Below are 17877 nucleotides of genomic sequence, written 5' to 3' on the forward strand. Positions count from 1 at the left end.
TTTTGGGTGAAGAATGTATGAGTTGATGAAGTAGCCTATGCGAATTGTGACACATTCCTTTCACAATGAATCTTTTAGATGGCAATTCTGTGCATGTTTGAAGGAGGGGTCTTTAGTCATTATGTGTATGGTTAATTATTAATGTTATATTGGTACAACGCATGCATACTAATTAAGCCTGCAATTTTACACTGATATTAGGAACAAATGAGGACTAGAAGAGTTGGAAACCGACAAAATGTTGGAGGGAAATGCAGTATGTTTCCATTTTGACACATCCCTGCCTTCACCTCAGCTGTGATTAATTCTGCATGTGGAATTGCTGCAAGCTTTAGATAATGGAGATTGTGCTCCTTATGTTCAGAACTCACACTAATGTGTCCGCCTGTAACCTGTCAGGATTTCACAGTCCACTCAATCACTAAAAGAGAGTTCACAAATAGAAAAAGGTCCATATCTTACCACTGAACAGAAAAAAAAGAAAGAAATGGACTTTGTTCCTACAGCTCACAGCATTCAGAGGAAACGTTGTGGTCAGGAAGTGACAATAATCCTTCTTCATTCCTTTAGAAAATGTCAGAGACTTATGTTTTATACATTAGAAAACAGGTGTATAATAAAACTTAAATGTTTAGAGAATGCTTGCACTGCTTTCGAGATTATTTAGCTCAGAAAAAAAGACTATTTGTGAAAGTGCAGCACATCCTAGTGGATACAGAGGAACTAAACTCTGGTTTGGCTTTGTAGTATCTACTCAACAACAAAAATCAATGTTTTGTTGTCTTTAATCAATGTATAAATCCACATACATGAAATCAATTTCATAATTTGATGAAGTAACAAAATTTAAGTACAAATTGTTTCCCGAAAAGCAATAACTGCAAACAACTGGAATAATTCTCATTTCCTACTAAGAAAAAGGTGTTCATTTGTACAGTCTTGTTTGAATAGACTTTGATTAAAAAGCTAAAATATAACAATTAATTACATATACACATTTTTGCAAAGATTCTACATTCAGTGAGTAGGCAGCAGATACAGAGACACATTTCATACTGGTAAAAAATAAAAATTTCTTTGTGTGTTTAGCATTCTGAAGCAATAAAACATCCATACAAAGCTTCATCTTAATTGCTTTTAAAAATCTAAATGTTTTTTTAATTATTATTAAAGGAAAAGTATTTGAACAGAAAAAAAATTTGGTTTAACTGTAAACAGTTAAGCTCTGTTAATTAACATAACTTGTTTTTGTCAGGCTCAGCAGACGGCCAGACCACAGGGTGCTGTGATACGTAATTAACTCCCATGACCTGCAGTGAATTTAATCATTTCCTTCCAGTTGCACTCTGAAAGAGTATCCGTTTATTAGATTATTTCTCAAAAAAGACACCAATGTAAATAATCAACCAATTTTGAATTATTTTCTCATTAAATGGCTCAAACGTCATCATCAGACACTAAGGCTCATTAAAACACAAAAAATGAGCTCCTTCAGATGAGAATAGCTCATCAACATTACAAACTCTAAAACAAAAAGCCCGCACGCCATTAACAAAAATGAAACAATTGGAAACAATACAAAACTTTCTACTGGAGGTTAAAGGGTTAAACCTTCAAAGGGTTTTTAACGATTGTCAGTCTGTCAAGGACTAGATGATGCACCATACAGTGATCAGTATACAATGAATGACAGTGTGAAATTTACATGAATGGTGTCATTGGGATTGTATCGTGTATGAGGCAGGTATGAATGGGTAGGACCAATGATTGTCAAGAAAACTGAAGTCGCTGCCAAAGCAGTACTTTTTCAGTGAAATGTTTGACAAGATTTATAAAAGAATTTAAATGCAACTTATAAAAGAATTTAAATGCAAATTTCTTTTATAAAAGAATTTAAATGCAACTCCAATTCTCTTGACAACTTGAAGGTAGCTAAAAATTATACTTTTTTTCAACATCCTGTTTAGCATAATAAAATATTACTGTAACCAAGCATAAAAGAGCTTTGATGAGGTTTCTAAATTACAGTGTGCCCTTACTGTCAAAATAGGAATTACAGAACAATCGAAAGCCTCTGCAAAAATCAGCTTTGAAAGTGGGGCTCATTGAGACAGCTTGTACATTTTTATTTCAAATTCAGTTTCATCAGCAACAGCAGGGTGCAGAGAGCAAAGTCCTGTGTTATTTATTCCCTCTTTGATTTGCATCTCTAGCACATAATGCAAGCTTTTTAAATGACAGTTCCCTTCACATTGCTTTGGCCCATCCATTAGGTAATGTCATTTCCATTAGCTGGGCAGAGCAGTGTGTTCTTTGGTTGCATTGTGCTTGAGTGGTCCACAGATATCCAAATAATTGTGACACCCAGTGTCCCGTCTCATGCTGGCCATTCAGATGTGTGTCGATGGCAACCATGCTGTGTCCAATCTAGGTTTGAGAACATGCTAACATTTGGCTGCAGTTTTGACAAACAAATCTAATCATCTTAAGTGTTTCAACACAATTTCTGACTACTTAAACATATAAAAGCTAAAATGAAAACAGTTCAGGCTAATCAGCATGAATGGTGTACTAACTGTCCTTAATCAGAAAAGCACAGTGTCGGGTTCTGGGTCTGGGAATGACGTGAAGCTCTTCCGAATCTCCTGAGAAAGGAGTGATTCTTGCTCACAGTGAGGAGGAAGAATATTGGGAGGTTCAAAGAGCGGAACAGATCCCTTCAAATCAGCCGGAGGGTAAAGACCTTGGGTCAAAAATTCAATGGAGTTGAACGAAACCAGAAAAAGACATATTTCTTGAATATATTACAGTTCAGACTCTTTGAACTGGTCTTCATAATTTAACTCTTGCAGTCATAATCTTTATTCATAGTCATATACCATGGTATTTGGATGGTACACCTTAAAAAAAACATAGTAGTACCATGGTATATGCCCATAAAACCACAAAATTACCAATGTAACATGCACAACAAAAAAATATTTTGGATGTGTGTCAAATTAACCCCAACACAACAGGAGGGATAGACAACCTGAACTTAATTACTGAGAAATTTCTTGTATGTTCATTTAATGCTTGACGGTCTGATTTAATAATTAATCTCCTGGTAAAATGGACCAAAGGATAACACTAAACAAAAAACATTGATCAACCACAGCTCACCTTTTGGCATTTAGGCACATGCAAATTTTAAATGAATTTCACAATAACAATAAACCACTATGCAACAGTGAAAGAACAGGTTTCCCGGTATCCCTTAAGATACATTTCACTATACACTATGACATTTTTGAGGAGTTAAAATACAGAGCAAGCATTTCTCTTACCTTTTTGTTTCAGGTCTAAATATGGCCTGCCATAATCTTTAGTAGAGCTGATCTTCTTCTCTTGGCTCTGTAGACCTGGCCCTTTGGGGTCCACAGGATGCATTGGAACGTAAGCAGAGTCCCATTCATAACTCTCATCCACAGAGCCTCTTCTAGATCTTAAGTCAGAAGATAAAGAAATGTGAGGTAACATTAAGTTTAATGTGGATACCCTTAAATCAGGGATCTCCAACCCTGCTCCAGGAGAGCTACTGTCCTGCAGACTTCAGTTCCATCCCTGCTCCAACACACCTGCTTGTAATTATCAAGAAGCTCTGAACAAAGCCACTGGAAAGCAAGCCTGCAACCTTTAGCTGAAAAAGTGTAATGTTTGTTGAATAAAGTTTGTTGTTGTGATTATTTTTTATGATCATTTTAATTCCTTTTATGTAAAGCACTTTGAATTACCATTGTGTATGAAATGTGCTATATAAATAAACTTGCCTTGCTAATGCTAACACTTCTGCTTTGGTGGTACACAGAGAAGGAAACCAGAGGCTGTTTTTTTTTTTTTTTGAAAGGCTGTCAAATGGAGGAGAGGCTTCACTACGCTGAATAAACAGCTTTTGTGTGGAAACTGCTTATCATTTAATAAATTGAAATCCTATCGGCTAATTTTCAACTTGTTGGATATTAAACAATAGGCTAGTTTTGGATTTTACTATTTTTAGAGTTTACATCGAAACAAATGCTGTTTTATAAGAGAAGTCAGATTTTTTGCGACAGGTAGGATTTAGTTTACAGCATTTCTCGTACATTTCTATAATATCTGTAAGTGGTGATTGACTGTCACTCTTGACTGAAATTCATTGACATCAAAGCTGTAATGTGATTGGTTATCAAGGCACACGTGATCCCAGTCGACTGTTACGCTTTCTCCAATGCTAAGAAATACAGACCCTCATATCTCCCAATAATAAGACAATGCCATGAACACCTTGATTAGCTGGATCGTGTTTGTTTGATTGGGTTTGAAGCTGAAATCTTTGGGATGGTAGCTCTCCAAGAAAAGGGCTGGAGTCCCCTGCCTTAAATTAAAGTCCTGGGGCTGTCCATTGCAGCTGCCAAACGTGGTATTACCATGGTATACACAAATTGTGATATTAAATGCAAGTCCAAAAATATAGCAATACGATGAACTTCTGTTAAAAAAAACATGGTATTATCAATGCAGATACTAAGAGTACTCATAGTACTTTCTGTGAGAGAATCAATCATAAGAATCAATTGAAATCATTAGAAACAGCTTAAGGTAAATATATGGAGTAAGGCAAAGAAAAGCCATTTGTACCTTTCATGCCGTTCAGGCTCCTGTAGAACTGCCTCATCTCTGTCACTGTCCTCTGTGGTCTCTGGAGAGCTGGTCAGAGGGGGGCTGAGAGAGAACTGCCTGCTGCTAGGGGCATCCATGCTGCCCCTGCCACTGCTTTGGCTTGCATAACTTCTGTAGCTTCCCTCTCTCTCTGAACTCTTCCTGTATCTGTTAAGTTCCACATCCACCTCCTGCCCATCTTCATATTCCTCCTCTCTCTCACCCTCTTGGCTTTGGCTCCGTCTTCCAGATGGCAAGGCTGGCAGAGAGGGGCAATAAGGCTGAGGCCAGCTAGAACCCCCTGTTGATAAGGCAGCATGAGTGCTATGTTCCGACACTAGCTTTTTGCGGGATTGTGAGTTATTCATGGAGCCATCATATGATTTAGAGGCCTGATGACGGGGGTCTTGTGTTTGACTTTCTAAAGGCACAAATGAAACCGTTTGCAAACTGGGATTACTTTTAGGCTTATCTGCCTCAAATTTGGATCTGCATGCAAAGGGGGACATTGTAGAATCTCGACCAAGTGTCAGCGAGTCTATCCAGGCATCAGGGGTCAAAAACTGGTCCTTGTACAATTTTAAGTCTAAACTTTGGGTGCTCTTGTTCCGATTCCAATTGTTTGACCCCAGGCTCTTCGTCTTCCGAGGCATTGTTCCAGAAACATTGATTTGAGATACAGTTTTGCTTGACCAATTGTTTAACTTCTTCTGCTTTCTTAAACTCGTATCTCCTGATCTGTCATTTACAAGATCTGATAATTTGGGTCGGTCGTAATCCAGAGTCTCATAACTGTGATCTGAGCACAGCATGGACCTTGAATAAGGAGACTGGCTCTCAAGATCAGGTCCATCTACACTCATCTCTGAATAAATACTAGTTGGATTTATCTGTCTAGTACTTCTTTCTATTGTCCGCCTCTGCTGATCGTCTGAGGATGAATATATACATGGGTCATAACAATGTTGACCTCTGCTTGAGGTCCTCTGGCCTCTATGCCCTACATCAGTTTGGGTCTTCTCCAATTTGTAGATTAAGGGTTCATCCATAACACGACCGAGACTTGACTCAACAGGAGTTCTGCTTCGTCCTCGGTCCCATGTTTGCGATTTTTGGTGTTCCCCTCTGTCTAGACTACGAGACCTTTGGTAGTTGGATCTGTGGATGGAATAGTAACCTTGTTGATTCTGCCTATCCTTAGTATCCTTCCCATTAGAGGTATGTAGGGGCACCGAGCTTGCAAAAGAAATCCTGTGTCGTTCCTCCCATGGAATGCAAGAGGCAGCTCTTCCCTTCACCATGCTGGTATTCTCAGATAAAAGGCTTTGTCTTATGGCTTGGTAGTTACCCTGAGGTGTTGAGGTTTCTGGAATTTTCCAGATTCTTCCATACTCATCACCTGTCTGTTCAAGACTATATGGATTTTGATCAACAGTGTACTTGCGTAATTCCCTTTCAAGCCCCTCTCTCTCATGAGCTAAAGACAAACAGCGACTTAGATTTCCTTGTTCTCTCTCATGCTCCATCTGCAAAACCAGGGTACTGGCTGTAGAGTGTTTGGTACCTTGTTTCATGGACTGCCGACCCAGAGTACTTTCTGAATGAGGATAGAGAAAAGAGGCACTACTATCTGATGAGAGACTTGTCTGGTCTGGTCCATCCAAGAACTCTTGCTCCAGAATGGGCATGTAATGGCTGTTCAACGAGAGGTGCTTAGCCATAGCTTGTGTTCTGCTAGAAGAAGGGATATCTGATGCGAAAGGTGGAAGATCCACTGAAAGGACAAAGGGTGGCTTTTTTCTTTCATTCCTATAGGATCTCAAAGACTGAGATTTCTGAATTCTGAAGCTCCTGTTTCCATCTGATGACAGATGGGAGTTTTGACTTGGGTTTATCTTGACCTGAGAACTGACAATATTGGCGTCTTCACAAGAATCAACAAAGCATCCGTCAGAGCCCCGATGGATGAACTCCACAGAGGACACAGGGGCAATTGATGCCCGTTGGAGATGGCTCTCAGGGAAGGAATGGTGGGAAGGAGGGTGAGCTTGAGGCAGGAGATGTTGCCGCTGGGCATGAAAATCACTGTGACTAGACTTTTCAAGGGAGGAGTGATTGGAAGAAGAGGAAGTGTAGGAGAGTGGACGAGCTGGTAGGAGCCTTTGGTTCAGGGTGTTGTCAGGGCTGCTAAGGTAAAGGATAGGAATTTAGTACATTTCAAAATGGTTGCAATTAGTAGGAAAAATTTGGGAAATGAAAAAGGGTTTCATGAGGTGAGGGTGGTGAACTTACTTTTCAGAAGGGTTCTTATTTATTGCAGGAGGGAGATCTGAAAGGAGGGAACCAATTTTACAATGGAATGAGTGACAGGATAAATGATCATGCATGAAGAGTAACAATATGAGGTAAAGGAGTGAGAGCATCTTCTAAGATGAACACATTGAGGCTGACTGTTAAAACAGTTCTAAGCAGTTCAAAGTGTTGTTTCTTTACCCTTGACATTCTGCCTACGCCTTAGGTTCCTTTTGTGAAAAATGAAACAGACTATTGCCAGGGTCAGGATAAGAGCAAGACAAAGAAGTCCTACTCCACCCATAACACCAGCCATTAGCTGGTCAGGAAAGTCTAGGAGGCGGGAACTGGCTGGGTGCATGTTCATTCCTGTGGAGCGCAAAGAAAGGTTTTAATGGTTGGGTATGTTAAAAGGCTTATAGATTTTTTCATAAGTATAGCTTAGAGTAATAAATTCTAACAATTTCTGAAGGAAATGTTACAGGCAGGTGATTAGAACAGGGAATGTGTGAAGCACTAACCGATGGTGGAGACACTGATTGATGGACTGGGCATGCTCAGCTGATCTCCACGTTGAGAGAGAAGCCTCAGTTCATACTTGCAGTCCTTCAGAGAGTGATACATTGTGAGAAAAATGACAAAATAAGGATGAGAGCAAAGTAAGAAAGGATTGCATTTATCAAAAATGACAAGCTGAAAATCTCAGATCATGTCTTCGAGAACATTTACCTTACATAACCCTGGAAGAAAGATTTGACTCTCTACTGGGCTAATGTTCTCTTTCAGATTAATCCATTCCTCTCCTTCAAGGCATGACTGGACGACAAAACTGTCAATGGGTGGAGAATGGGACTGAGGCACTGACCACGACAGAAGAATTCCCTCTGAACTCTTATTGATCGAGAGATTTGTAGGTGGTACCAGCTTGACCACAACAGGAAGTGCATCTGTAAAATAAAATATTAAATGAGAGAGACTGAAATGAACAGATTGCTTTTATTCAATTATTCACAGTGTGCAGCATAAATACAGATGGTTTAACATTAATTTGAGGTCTGCATAAGGTAGCCAGCACAGAGGCTAAGTGGTTTTAAAGACCCAATGAAATCAAAATTGGAGTTCTGTGGCTTTTAGACCGTGTCTATTAGCTTTGAGGCCATCTATATGCCACTAAATTTTGATTACTAAATTCTGAAATTCTATTCCTAGAAAATGACTAAATTAATTAAAATAGATGAAATAGATATTCTAATTTAAATGTACAGGCTTTCTCTTCTTTCTATGTACAATAGTTTGATCAATAAAATGCCATCCTCCTAAAATCACGTGTCACTTAATAGCAACAAAATGTAAGGAATTCACGGCCATGAAATCTAGGTTCATAAAACCATAGGAACTTGAAAGTGTCTTATGCACAGCTAATGTTTACCCAGAGTTGTGATGGTGGTGATCTCACTGAAGGGCCCAGTGCCAATTTTATTTTGGGCCACAACACTGAACTGGTACTCAGTGGCAGGAAGAAGATTGGTGACCATCAGACTGTTCTCAGTGGAGAGGTCTGAGAAAGACAACCACTCTTGCTTTTCCTCTTTCCTTTCTGCTGACACCTGCTTATACCTGAAAAAAGAATGTTAGCAAGTTTTCAAAAAAAATTAATAAATAGAAGATTTATGAAGACAGGCTTAAACCATCCAGTGAAAAGTAGCAACACTACTAACTTTTTTCAGTAGCATAAAATTAGCTAAAAAATTAAATAAAATAAAAAACATTCCAACTAAGAGCAATGCTGCATGCCAAAATGCTACATTTGTTTTTTTTGGAGATTTGTGCACCTTCTTGAGATTTGTATTGTGCATGCAGCTTTGTGAATCTGCTTTGCATTGTTTTTGTATTTAGAGTGAATGTATTAGATAAATACTGCTCTTATTACAAAAAAATATTATCTGACAGACTACAATTTCAAAATACTTAAGATTTACAGAGATGAACTCTAAAAAGACAGACACTAACCAGACAGTGAATTTCTGGGCATATCCTCCATCAAAGCCAGCTACCCAAGAGACATTGGCCTGGTTCATTCCTGGGATCACAGATACTGATGACACTGCATGTGGACTTGTACCTGTGAATCAGAAGGAAACAAGATATGTGTGACATATGAAGTGTGATACATGAGGTGTGACAGCAAGTTGCACGTTCAATCTAGATGAGGACTACTCAACTTTGAAAAGCTCAGGGGCCACAAGAAAAGATTACCTTTAGCCCCTCTAGGGCTTTTATTTAGCTGAAATTCAAGCCAAAAATGAACACAAAAGATGTCTGTGCTTACTGTTACAGTAAACATCACATGGCCCAAATGTGGTAGTAATGATCTAGATGCTTTAAGTCTTACCCAGCACAAGGACTGTTGTTCTGACGGATTCAGTGGCCACTCGGTTTGTGGAGCTGCACTCCCATTCCCCCTGGTGGTCTTTACTGAGAGGATGCAGAATGAGGGAGCCGTTCGCTGCTACAGAGAACAGTGAGCGAGAGGCTGTGCCAACCTAAGAGGAGCAGTGCCGTAATGAAGCATATAATGAGATTAAACACCAATTTTAATTAAAACTTGATTTCCAGCTGTATTTAGAGAAAATGAAAATTCTCAGTTTTTGTGCACAGGACTGATGCAATTTGTTTCTAATGTTAATCAGCACAGTTTTATATAAGCAGTTGTAAACTATTGCCTGTGAACATTACACCTCATAACATTACAGGAATGTTCTAGGTTAAACATGTGTTTAGCTCAGTCAGCAACATCTCTGGTTTGTTGTTTACCACAGAAAATAATTTAAACTTGTCCCCTAGTTTGAAAGAACTAACATCAAGCGTGTACAGTAATACACTTTCAATGGAAGTCTATAGAGCATATCAAACAGAAAAAAATCTTTATAAACTTAACATGGTATTTCTACTGATTAGAACTGAAAAAGGGGGATTTTTATTGTAAGTAATGTTACTTTGTTTGTGCTACAAAATATGGTACAATACCATCACTTTGACAAGTGAACCAAGAATTTAAGTGTAAAGGCACAGTGAAATGACTTTCACCTTTTTCCAGCTGACTTTTGGAGCCGGATTACCGTCCATCTGACATGGAATAACAAGCATGTGCCCAACATCCTGTCTGTACTCCTTACGAGGTGACACTTTAAGTGATGGAGGATCCTAAAAGACAAAGACGCTTATATTATGGCTTGAAAATTCACACTGAACATATCTAATTGTATTTCCATTCCATTCCATCACTTTTCCTCCACAACATTCTAAGATAGATATCTGTTATATATGGAAGCCATTTCCACCACTGAATAAAAATAAAAAAGGTCATTGTGAATTTTTGTCTCACAATTCTAACTTTTTTCCTCAGAATTACGAGTTTATGTCTCAAAATTCTGACTTTATAACATGGAATTGTGAGTTATAAAGTCAGAATTGTAAGATATAAACAGTTATAAGAAAAAAGCCAATCTTTTTCCCCTAAAAACTGGACTAATAATGAGTTTATATCTCACAATTCTGAGAAAAAAGTCAGAATTCCGCATTTGTATCTTGCAATTGCGAGTTTGTATATCACAATTCTAAATTTATTTCTTGCAATTGTGAGCTTATATCATGCAGTTCTGAGAAAAAAAGTCAGAATTGCGAGTTTGTATCTCACAAAATCTTTTTCTCATAAATGTGAGATAAAATATATTTTCTTTTCTTTTTTATTCACGCTTCCATAGTTATAAACATTTGTATTTTTACATATTTTAATATCTTTATTGTTATTTTTTTACATATCTGTTTTTACAAATAATTATTTTGTTACAGAAAACTAAATTAAAAAAAATGAAAATGGCAACACTCTGTAAAGCCCCACCTGTAGTATAACGGTGGTGGGCTCAGACTGGCCCATTGTCCCAAAGCTATTGTAGGGAGTACACGTGTATACACCTGCAGTGTCGTCATTAGCTGTCGCTATGATTATAGAGCCTTCTGAAGTCAGTGTCCATCCAGGATACTGTTGAAAGAAATTCAGTTATTCTGAGTGTTTTCTGAAATAATGCTCTTTGAAAAGATGTGAGGTTACATCATCGAGAGAGGGGTATAAGTGTAAGCACAGCATGGTGTCACCAAATTAAAATCAATATGTCAAGCATTAGTAGCAGAGAAAAAGCACTCAGGAAAGCACTTAGGAGTAGCAGTGTACTTATAAAATGTACATATGAAATGTTAAAAAGTGTTTTGTATGGATAGTGAGAAAAGCAAACGTTACTCACCATGCCTAAATCGAGTGGTTTGTCATCTTTAATCCAGTCGACATGTGATAATGGTGGTTCAGCTCTGACGGGGCACGCAATGATGCCCCTCATGCCAGTGGGGAGGAAGGTTAATGAGGGCATCTTCGTCACCTGTGCTGGGTCTGTTAAAGAAGACATATATTGTTTTCAATATTTTTTTTTTTTTTTTTATTTGGGGTAAAATTGCTATTTTTTATGCTTATCATTTCATTTATTTGATGAAAAATACAGCAGAACAGTAATATTGTGAAATATTATTACAATGCAAAATAACGATTTTCTACTTGAATATATATTCAAATGTAATTTTTTTCCTGTGATGCAAACAGTCTTTAGTGTCACATGATCCTTCAGAAATCATTCTAATATGCTAATCAGTATCAATGGTTGTGGATCCTTTGATGAACAGAAAGTTTACCAAGAACAGCAATTATTATATATACAGTATACTGTATATGCTATGTATAACATCTGGATGTGCCATATTCTATATCGCATGTATTTATCGATTTGAACATAAATGTGGCTGAAACTAGTGTTGTTTCTTGTTCAACTTGTATTATAGTAGTGTATGAGAAGTATAGTGTAGGCAAATCTAAATCCATTATTTAGTTTTTTTACCATGATATGTGAAACACTTACGCTGCACAGTGAGGGTAGCTGAGGCAGAGGGGGAGACGGGAAGTCCATTAGTGGGCATGCAGGTGTAGTTCCCAGAATCCTCTGGAGTCAAACGCGATATGAGAAGTGTACCATCCACTATGACCTTAACACGAGACTTCAGAGACCTAAAACAAACACACACGAATACTGCATAAGCTACATGTTACCTATAAATACTAAGGTGGAGGTTCACAGTGTTAGAAGAGAACTCACTCAATGTGATAAATATCTTCTCCTTGTCTTTGCCACACATAGGTCATGTTGCGTGGGTCAGCTTCAGCCTGGCACTTCAACTTGGCATCCTGGAACATGTTGAGAACAGTGTCCGTTGGAGGAATTACGATCACTGGAGGGCCTGTTGATAGAAAAAAATACACAATGTTCATTAATGCAGCAATATGAATAATATGTTTCACTTGCTTTTACTTGTAAAAACAATTTGCTAACTTTTTTTTTTTTTTTTTTTTAAAGTATTTATTATGGAAATAATATACTTTAAAAGAATATACTTAAGTGCAAAGTAAATGTAGAGTTTTCAGACACTTAACTGCATGTTATTTAAAATTAATTTAAGTTTATATTAAAAGCAATTATTTAAACTTGAGGACTTTTTTGACACACACGGGATAAAATTATAATCAAGTACTTTTCATGTGCTTTAGCATGTTTGTCAATACACCAAAATAAGTGTACTTCTATAATACCTGACAAAAGATTATTAAAACATAATGATATAGATGTACTTTAAAGGTGCCATAGAATGCATTGATACAATATTTTAAATTGTTCTCTGATATCTACATGTTTTACATGTGCATTTACAACCCTAGGATTTCTCCCTAGAATAAAATGGTCTGTTATTGGCTTATTTGGAAGGGTCATGAATAATAATGTTGAGCTCTGCTCTGATTGGCTGTTTCACAGTGTGGCTCATTTCAGTAGCTAGGGGAAGGAAACACAGAGAGGAAAATACATATTTCAATACTTTCTCTCGCAGTTATATCATGGGTAATTATACTGTATATAAAATGCGGGCATCAGGGAGCCGCTATTAATATGTGGGGCACTGAAACTTCTTGCTTTTTACTTTTTTTACTTTTGCTTTCGAGATTCGCGATCGCACGAACTCTGTTTATATTATGGAGCGGCAGTACTTAACACACATTTTACAAGATCAGACGCTTGTCAGTGGTGCTCAGGATCTGTAAATCATTCGCCATCATCCTCAGTCATCTCTCCTTACTCTGTTTATGAGGTAAGTGAAATCTTATGTACTGCAGTGTAACAGGCTACAGCTAGCAAGGAGCTAACCATGTCCCTTTAGTGGCTCGCGTTATTTTATTAGTTATTTGCTTTCCATGCTTTTCTGAATACAGACACCAACACATCCCCTAGAACATAACATTTATTTCCATGATCTGCCATTTTCGCTGTTGTCCTCGCTTGTTTCTTCACAATACCTGCAGAACATCTGTTGGTTCGGCTGGCCTAGAACATGGGTGGGGATATGCAAATGTTCGGGGCGTAACTATTAGTGATCCCGACTGTTACGTCAGTCGGTGTTATGTTCTGATCCGCCTATTTTTCAGAGGTCAACTATGCCCAGGTAAATACAGTTTTCCCTTCTATGGGGGGAAGGGGGGGAGGGGTGTGTGGCCAAGTATGGTCACCCATACTTGGAATTTGTGCTCTGAATTTAACCCATCCAAGTGTACACACAGTAGTGAACATACACCCAGAGCAGTGGGCAGCCAATGATGGCGCCCGGGGAGCAGTTGGGGGTTTGGTGCCTTGCTCAGGGGTCTCACCTCAGTTGTGGTATTGAGGGTGGAGAGAGTGTTGGTTATTCACTCCCCCAACTACAATCCCTGCTAGACCTGAAACTCGAACCCACGACCTTCAGGTTACAAGTCCGACGCTCTATCCACGACTGCCCATAAAATATGGCAACCTTAAAGTAATTTTTTAATTTGACATTATTACAAAGCCATCCAAGTGTACTCTCTGTAAGTGCACTTAAGTGGCCTTTCATTAATATTGTATTAACCCCATGTACATTTTAAAATATACTTTTAAGATTTGAAGTACTGTACATGACATTTAGCAAAAGTAAACTTGTATAGTTTTGCACATTCATTTCCTGGGAATTGAATCCATGATTTTGCCATTGCTGGAATTTACTGTACTGTTTGAGCTACAGACTCTTGAAAATGAAGTGTGCTTAAATGTAATGTATTACAACACCACCAATAGGTGTCGCCATTCAATCAGAAAAGCTTACAATTGTCATGTAGAATATAATGGCATGAGCCAGGGGTTTCAAAACTATTGCAACTAGGGTGAAAATTGTACCCCTTCCATTTTTTTTTGGGGGGGGGGGGGGGGGGGGGGGGCAATAACCATATTTTAAGAGCAAAACAGAAGCATCGGTCAATCAGTTACATACAAGTCGATCCAATGCATGTGCAATCTGCATCAGTAATTTTAATATGGCTCGTACTCACGTACCTTATTTCCACCAAATTAGTTATGATTAATGGGTAAACATTACACCATCTAATAAATATTCATGAGCAAGACTGATAAGGTTTATAATGGTCTCCCCAACACTTCTCAGATCGTTTCAATGCACCTAACCGGAGTAATACAGACAATTATCCTAAATGAGGAGAAAACATCAGTGCTGACTTACCAATGACTTTGAGCTTTGTGAGGTGAGTCACATTTCCTTCAGTGTTGGAGGCGTGACACTGATACTGGCCTGATGTTTCTCTGCTTACAGCATGGAAAGATACACTTCCATTCATGATCTATAGGATCAAAATGAGAGATATGACGTGTGTGAAAAGAGAGTGGAGGATAAATGTATTCTAGATCTGATTCTCTATTGCATTTGTGAATCTGATGAAGTCAATCCATGTTTGTTAGCTTTAAGCTCAGTAAGTGAGTACAGCCCCAAAGTTGACAAAACAAACTTCTTTCATTTCCTGGAAAATAGATACAAATTCGTATGACTCGTATTGTTTGGAGTAGTGTATAGGCTACATATTTTTGTCCAAACAAATGCTCTCCAAAATGTGCATTTGCAGGTAGTAAATCATAGTTTTTTCCAGGCTGTGACGTGAACTAAATGTTATTGTCTGTTTAAAATAGGACAAGCACTTTGATATGTCCCACCCAACTTTTCATACGGAAATATATCAACACAGGGAATATAATAGCATTTTTCAACCATTTCATAGGGTTTTTAAGTACTAACATCCTACCTTTACTTTGCTTTGAGGATTTATAGGTCGTCCATCTTTAGACCAGGTTATTGTAGGCCGTGGATTTCCCTGAGCTGCACACTTCAGGGTTACCGATCTCCCTACAAACACTTCAACTCCAGGAGGGGAGGTCTCCGTAAATACAGGAGGCGCTAGACACAGGAGTAAGCAAAGAAAACAATCATGTTGTTCAAAAAATGCTAAGATTTATTAACGATCAAATGTGATGTTATGAATAACAGTTCATAAATGAGTTATTCTTCATGTTGGAGAGTTACTAAAAGCAGCGATGCTACTAGATTTAATTTTCAACCACAGGCATAGACCTACTTCTCTGATTCAATTTTAAATGACATATTCTAATAGTTAAACATTATAAATAAACCTCCACTACTGTTTAACAGTTTTAGGTCTTTAAGATTTTTAAATGATTTTGAAAGAAGTCTCTTTTGCTCACCAAGCCTATATTTTTATGATAAAAAAATAGTAAAAACTGTAATATTTTGAAATATTATTAGAACGCAAAATAGTTTTAACTGAATATATTCTAAAATGTCATTTATACCTGTGATAAGCTAAATTCTAAATTTCAGCTTCATTTATGTATATATATATATATATATATATATATATATATATATATATATATATATATATATTGTGACGAGTCGGCTGCCTCCCCCCTTATTGTCATCACCACCCCGTCCATTGTGGCTGTCGTTTGCTCCTCCCGCCACAATATGTACACACACACACACACACACACATATATGTATATAAGTATGTATATACTGTATACACTGTCATTTAAAAGAAATCGTTTCTAACAACATGTATTTACTTTCACTTTTTATCCATTTAACACATCCTTGCTGAATAAAATTAGAAATTTCTTTCAAAAAAGAAAGAAAATACTGATCCCAAACTTTTGAATGGTAGTGTATATTGTTACAAAATCGCTTGTTTCCAACATTGATAATAAATCAGCATATTAAAATGATTTCTGAAGGATCATGAGACACTGAAGACTGGAGTAATGGCAGCATTTTAGCATTTCAAAATTATATTTTAAAGTATATTAAAATAGAAAACGATTTATTTTAAATTGCAATAATATTTTACAATATTACTGTTTTTCTATATTTTTGATGTAATGAAGCCTAAATGAGCAGAAGAAACCTCTTTAAAAAACATCCAAAATCTTGCTAATCTTAAATGTATCTTAAATTTATGTATATATATATATATATGTGTGTGTGTATCTTAAATACATATTTTTAAAATATATCAATACCTTGTAGCCAAGTACTAATTCAAAATGGTAGACTATCTAGTCATGAGTAGCTTACAGCTCTGAAAGATAAAGTTTTAAACTAGCACCCTCAACTTTATCAGTTTATTTTTACTTTAATTAAAGGCACAGTGGAGTCCAGCCGCTTGCAAGATGCTCTCAAAGAACTAACGAGTTGAAAACTGAACCTAATGTCATCACAGGCCTCAAGTGGCTTCTGTAATCTGGCCTACACTGAGTCAGAGTCTCAGAAAATGGCCTCAAGGTGTGGCCGACAGAGACAGAGCGGACTCTCGAACAGGTGCATGAGCACAGCCTGGTAACAGGTGCATGTATTCATTCATTGTTCACTGCATGTTTGAATGGAGTCGTGTTTGGGTTGGAGACTGTGGGATGAGTATAATGGCATTGTCTCGCTGATATTACATAAAGAGAATTACTGTAATGCTTCTGATTCAGACTACAGGTAAAATTGGATATCTTTTCTTACTATAAATAATTCATGTCTACTCGTTGGATGGTGAGTCTCACCTGCAACAGAGAGTAGAGTCCAGCTCCCGTTGCTGACGGTCTCATCTGTGGTTTTGTCTAGCGGGAGGATTCGGCACTCATACCAGCCTTCATCCTCCAAGAGAAGCCCCCTCATCTGCAAAGATGTTCCCCTGATGACTGACACTCGACCTGGACACGATCAGTAGACGGGAAGGGTCAGAAACAGCAAACACGTACAAAACACAAGACTATTTCAACAATCAAACAAGCTACAAGCTAATAAAAAATTAGATATAAAGTGTTTAAAATTTTCAAATGTGTTTGATTTCTTTATATGCGTATTATTACTATTTTTCTATATTAGAATTATTTTATTTAGTTGTATTTTTATATTATTTTAAGCAAATTTAACTTAAGTTCACAATTTTAATCTGAATTTAAAATAAAACACAGTACATGGAATTTGTGAGTTTGTACAAAACAAATACAAAGCATATGCTGCAGATATAAATTACACAATTTAATTAATTTTAAGCTTCAAGCTAATTATAAATACAAGTTTACCATTTTAATTTCAAGTATACAAAAAATTAAAATACACACATACTAGTATAAATATTAAGTATGACTTAATATTTTAAATCAATATTGCAAACAAAACAGTTTACATTTTAATTGAATTTTGTATTTAAATTTAATAAATTAATTTAAATTCTAAAATACAGATTGTAGATGTATTTTAGTTGAATAACTTTAAAATCAATAAATTCATTAAAATATATATTTTTATTTAAATTTTATGCAATAACATAATTACAATAAAAAAAAAACACATACATTTAAGTGTCCAATATACCATGCATTTCAGCTGAAT

At 37.0% G+C, this 17877-nt stretch overlaps 1 protein-coding gene across 1 annotated transcript in view; it reads right to left on the reverse strand.

The window, feature by feature from the left end:
- Window positions 1-769: 769 nt before the first annotated feature.
- igsf9a (immunoglobulin superfamily, member 9a) overlaps window positions 770-17877 on the reverse strand; it is a 32200-nt gene continuing 15092 nt past the window's right edge. Inside the window, exons 4-21 of the mRNA XM_079407536.1 lie at window positions 17043-17192; window positions 15221-15372; window positions 14647-14764; window positions 12168-12309; window positions 11934-12079; window positions 11271-11413; window positions 10871-11011; window positions 10057-10173; window positions 9362-9512; window positions 8980-9091; window positions 8399-8586; window positions 7699-7916; window positions 7491-7575; window positions 7171-7338; window positions 6970-7006; window positions 4657-6864; window positions 3327-3484; window positions 770-2743 (exon numbers count right to left, since the gene is read on the reverse strand). Of these exons, the coding sequence (XP_079263662.1) occupies window positions 2586-2743; window positions 3327-3484; window positions 4657-6864; window positions 6970-7006; window positions 7171-7338; window positions 7491-7575; window positions 7699-7916; window positions 8399-8586; window positions 8980-9091; window positions 9362-9512; window positions 10057-10173; window positions 10871-11011; window positions 11271-11413; window positions 11934-12079; window positions 12168-12309; window positions 14647-14764; window positions 15221-15372; window positions 17043-17192 (4592 nt within the window). The 3' untranslated portion in view covers window positions 770-2585. The remainder of the gene's footprint in view (window positions 2744-3326; window positions 3485-4656; window positions 6865-6969; window positions 7007-7170; window positions 7339-7490; window positions 7576-7698; window positions 7917-8398; window positions 8587-8979; window positions 9092-9361; window positions 9513-10056; window positions 10174-10870; window positions 11012-11270; window positions 11414-11933; window positions 12080-12167; window positions 12310-14646; window positions 14765-15220; window positions 15373-17042; window positions 17193-17877) is intronic.

Source organism: Barbus barbus (assembly GCF_936440315.1).
Source record: "Barbus barbus genome assembly, chromosome: 45".
Classification (NCBI taxonomy): domain Eukaryota; kingdom Metazoa; phylum Chordata; class Actinopteri; order Cypriniformes; family Cyprinidae; genus Barbus; species Barbus barbus.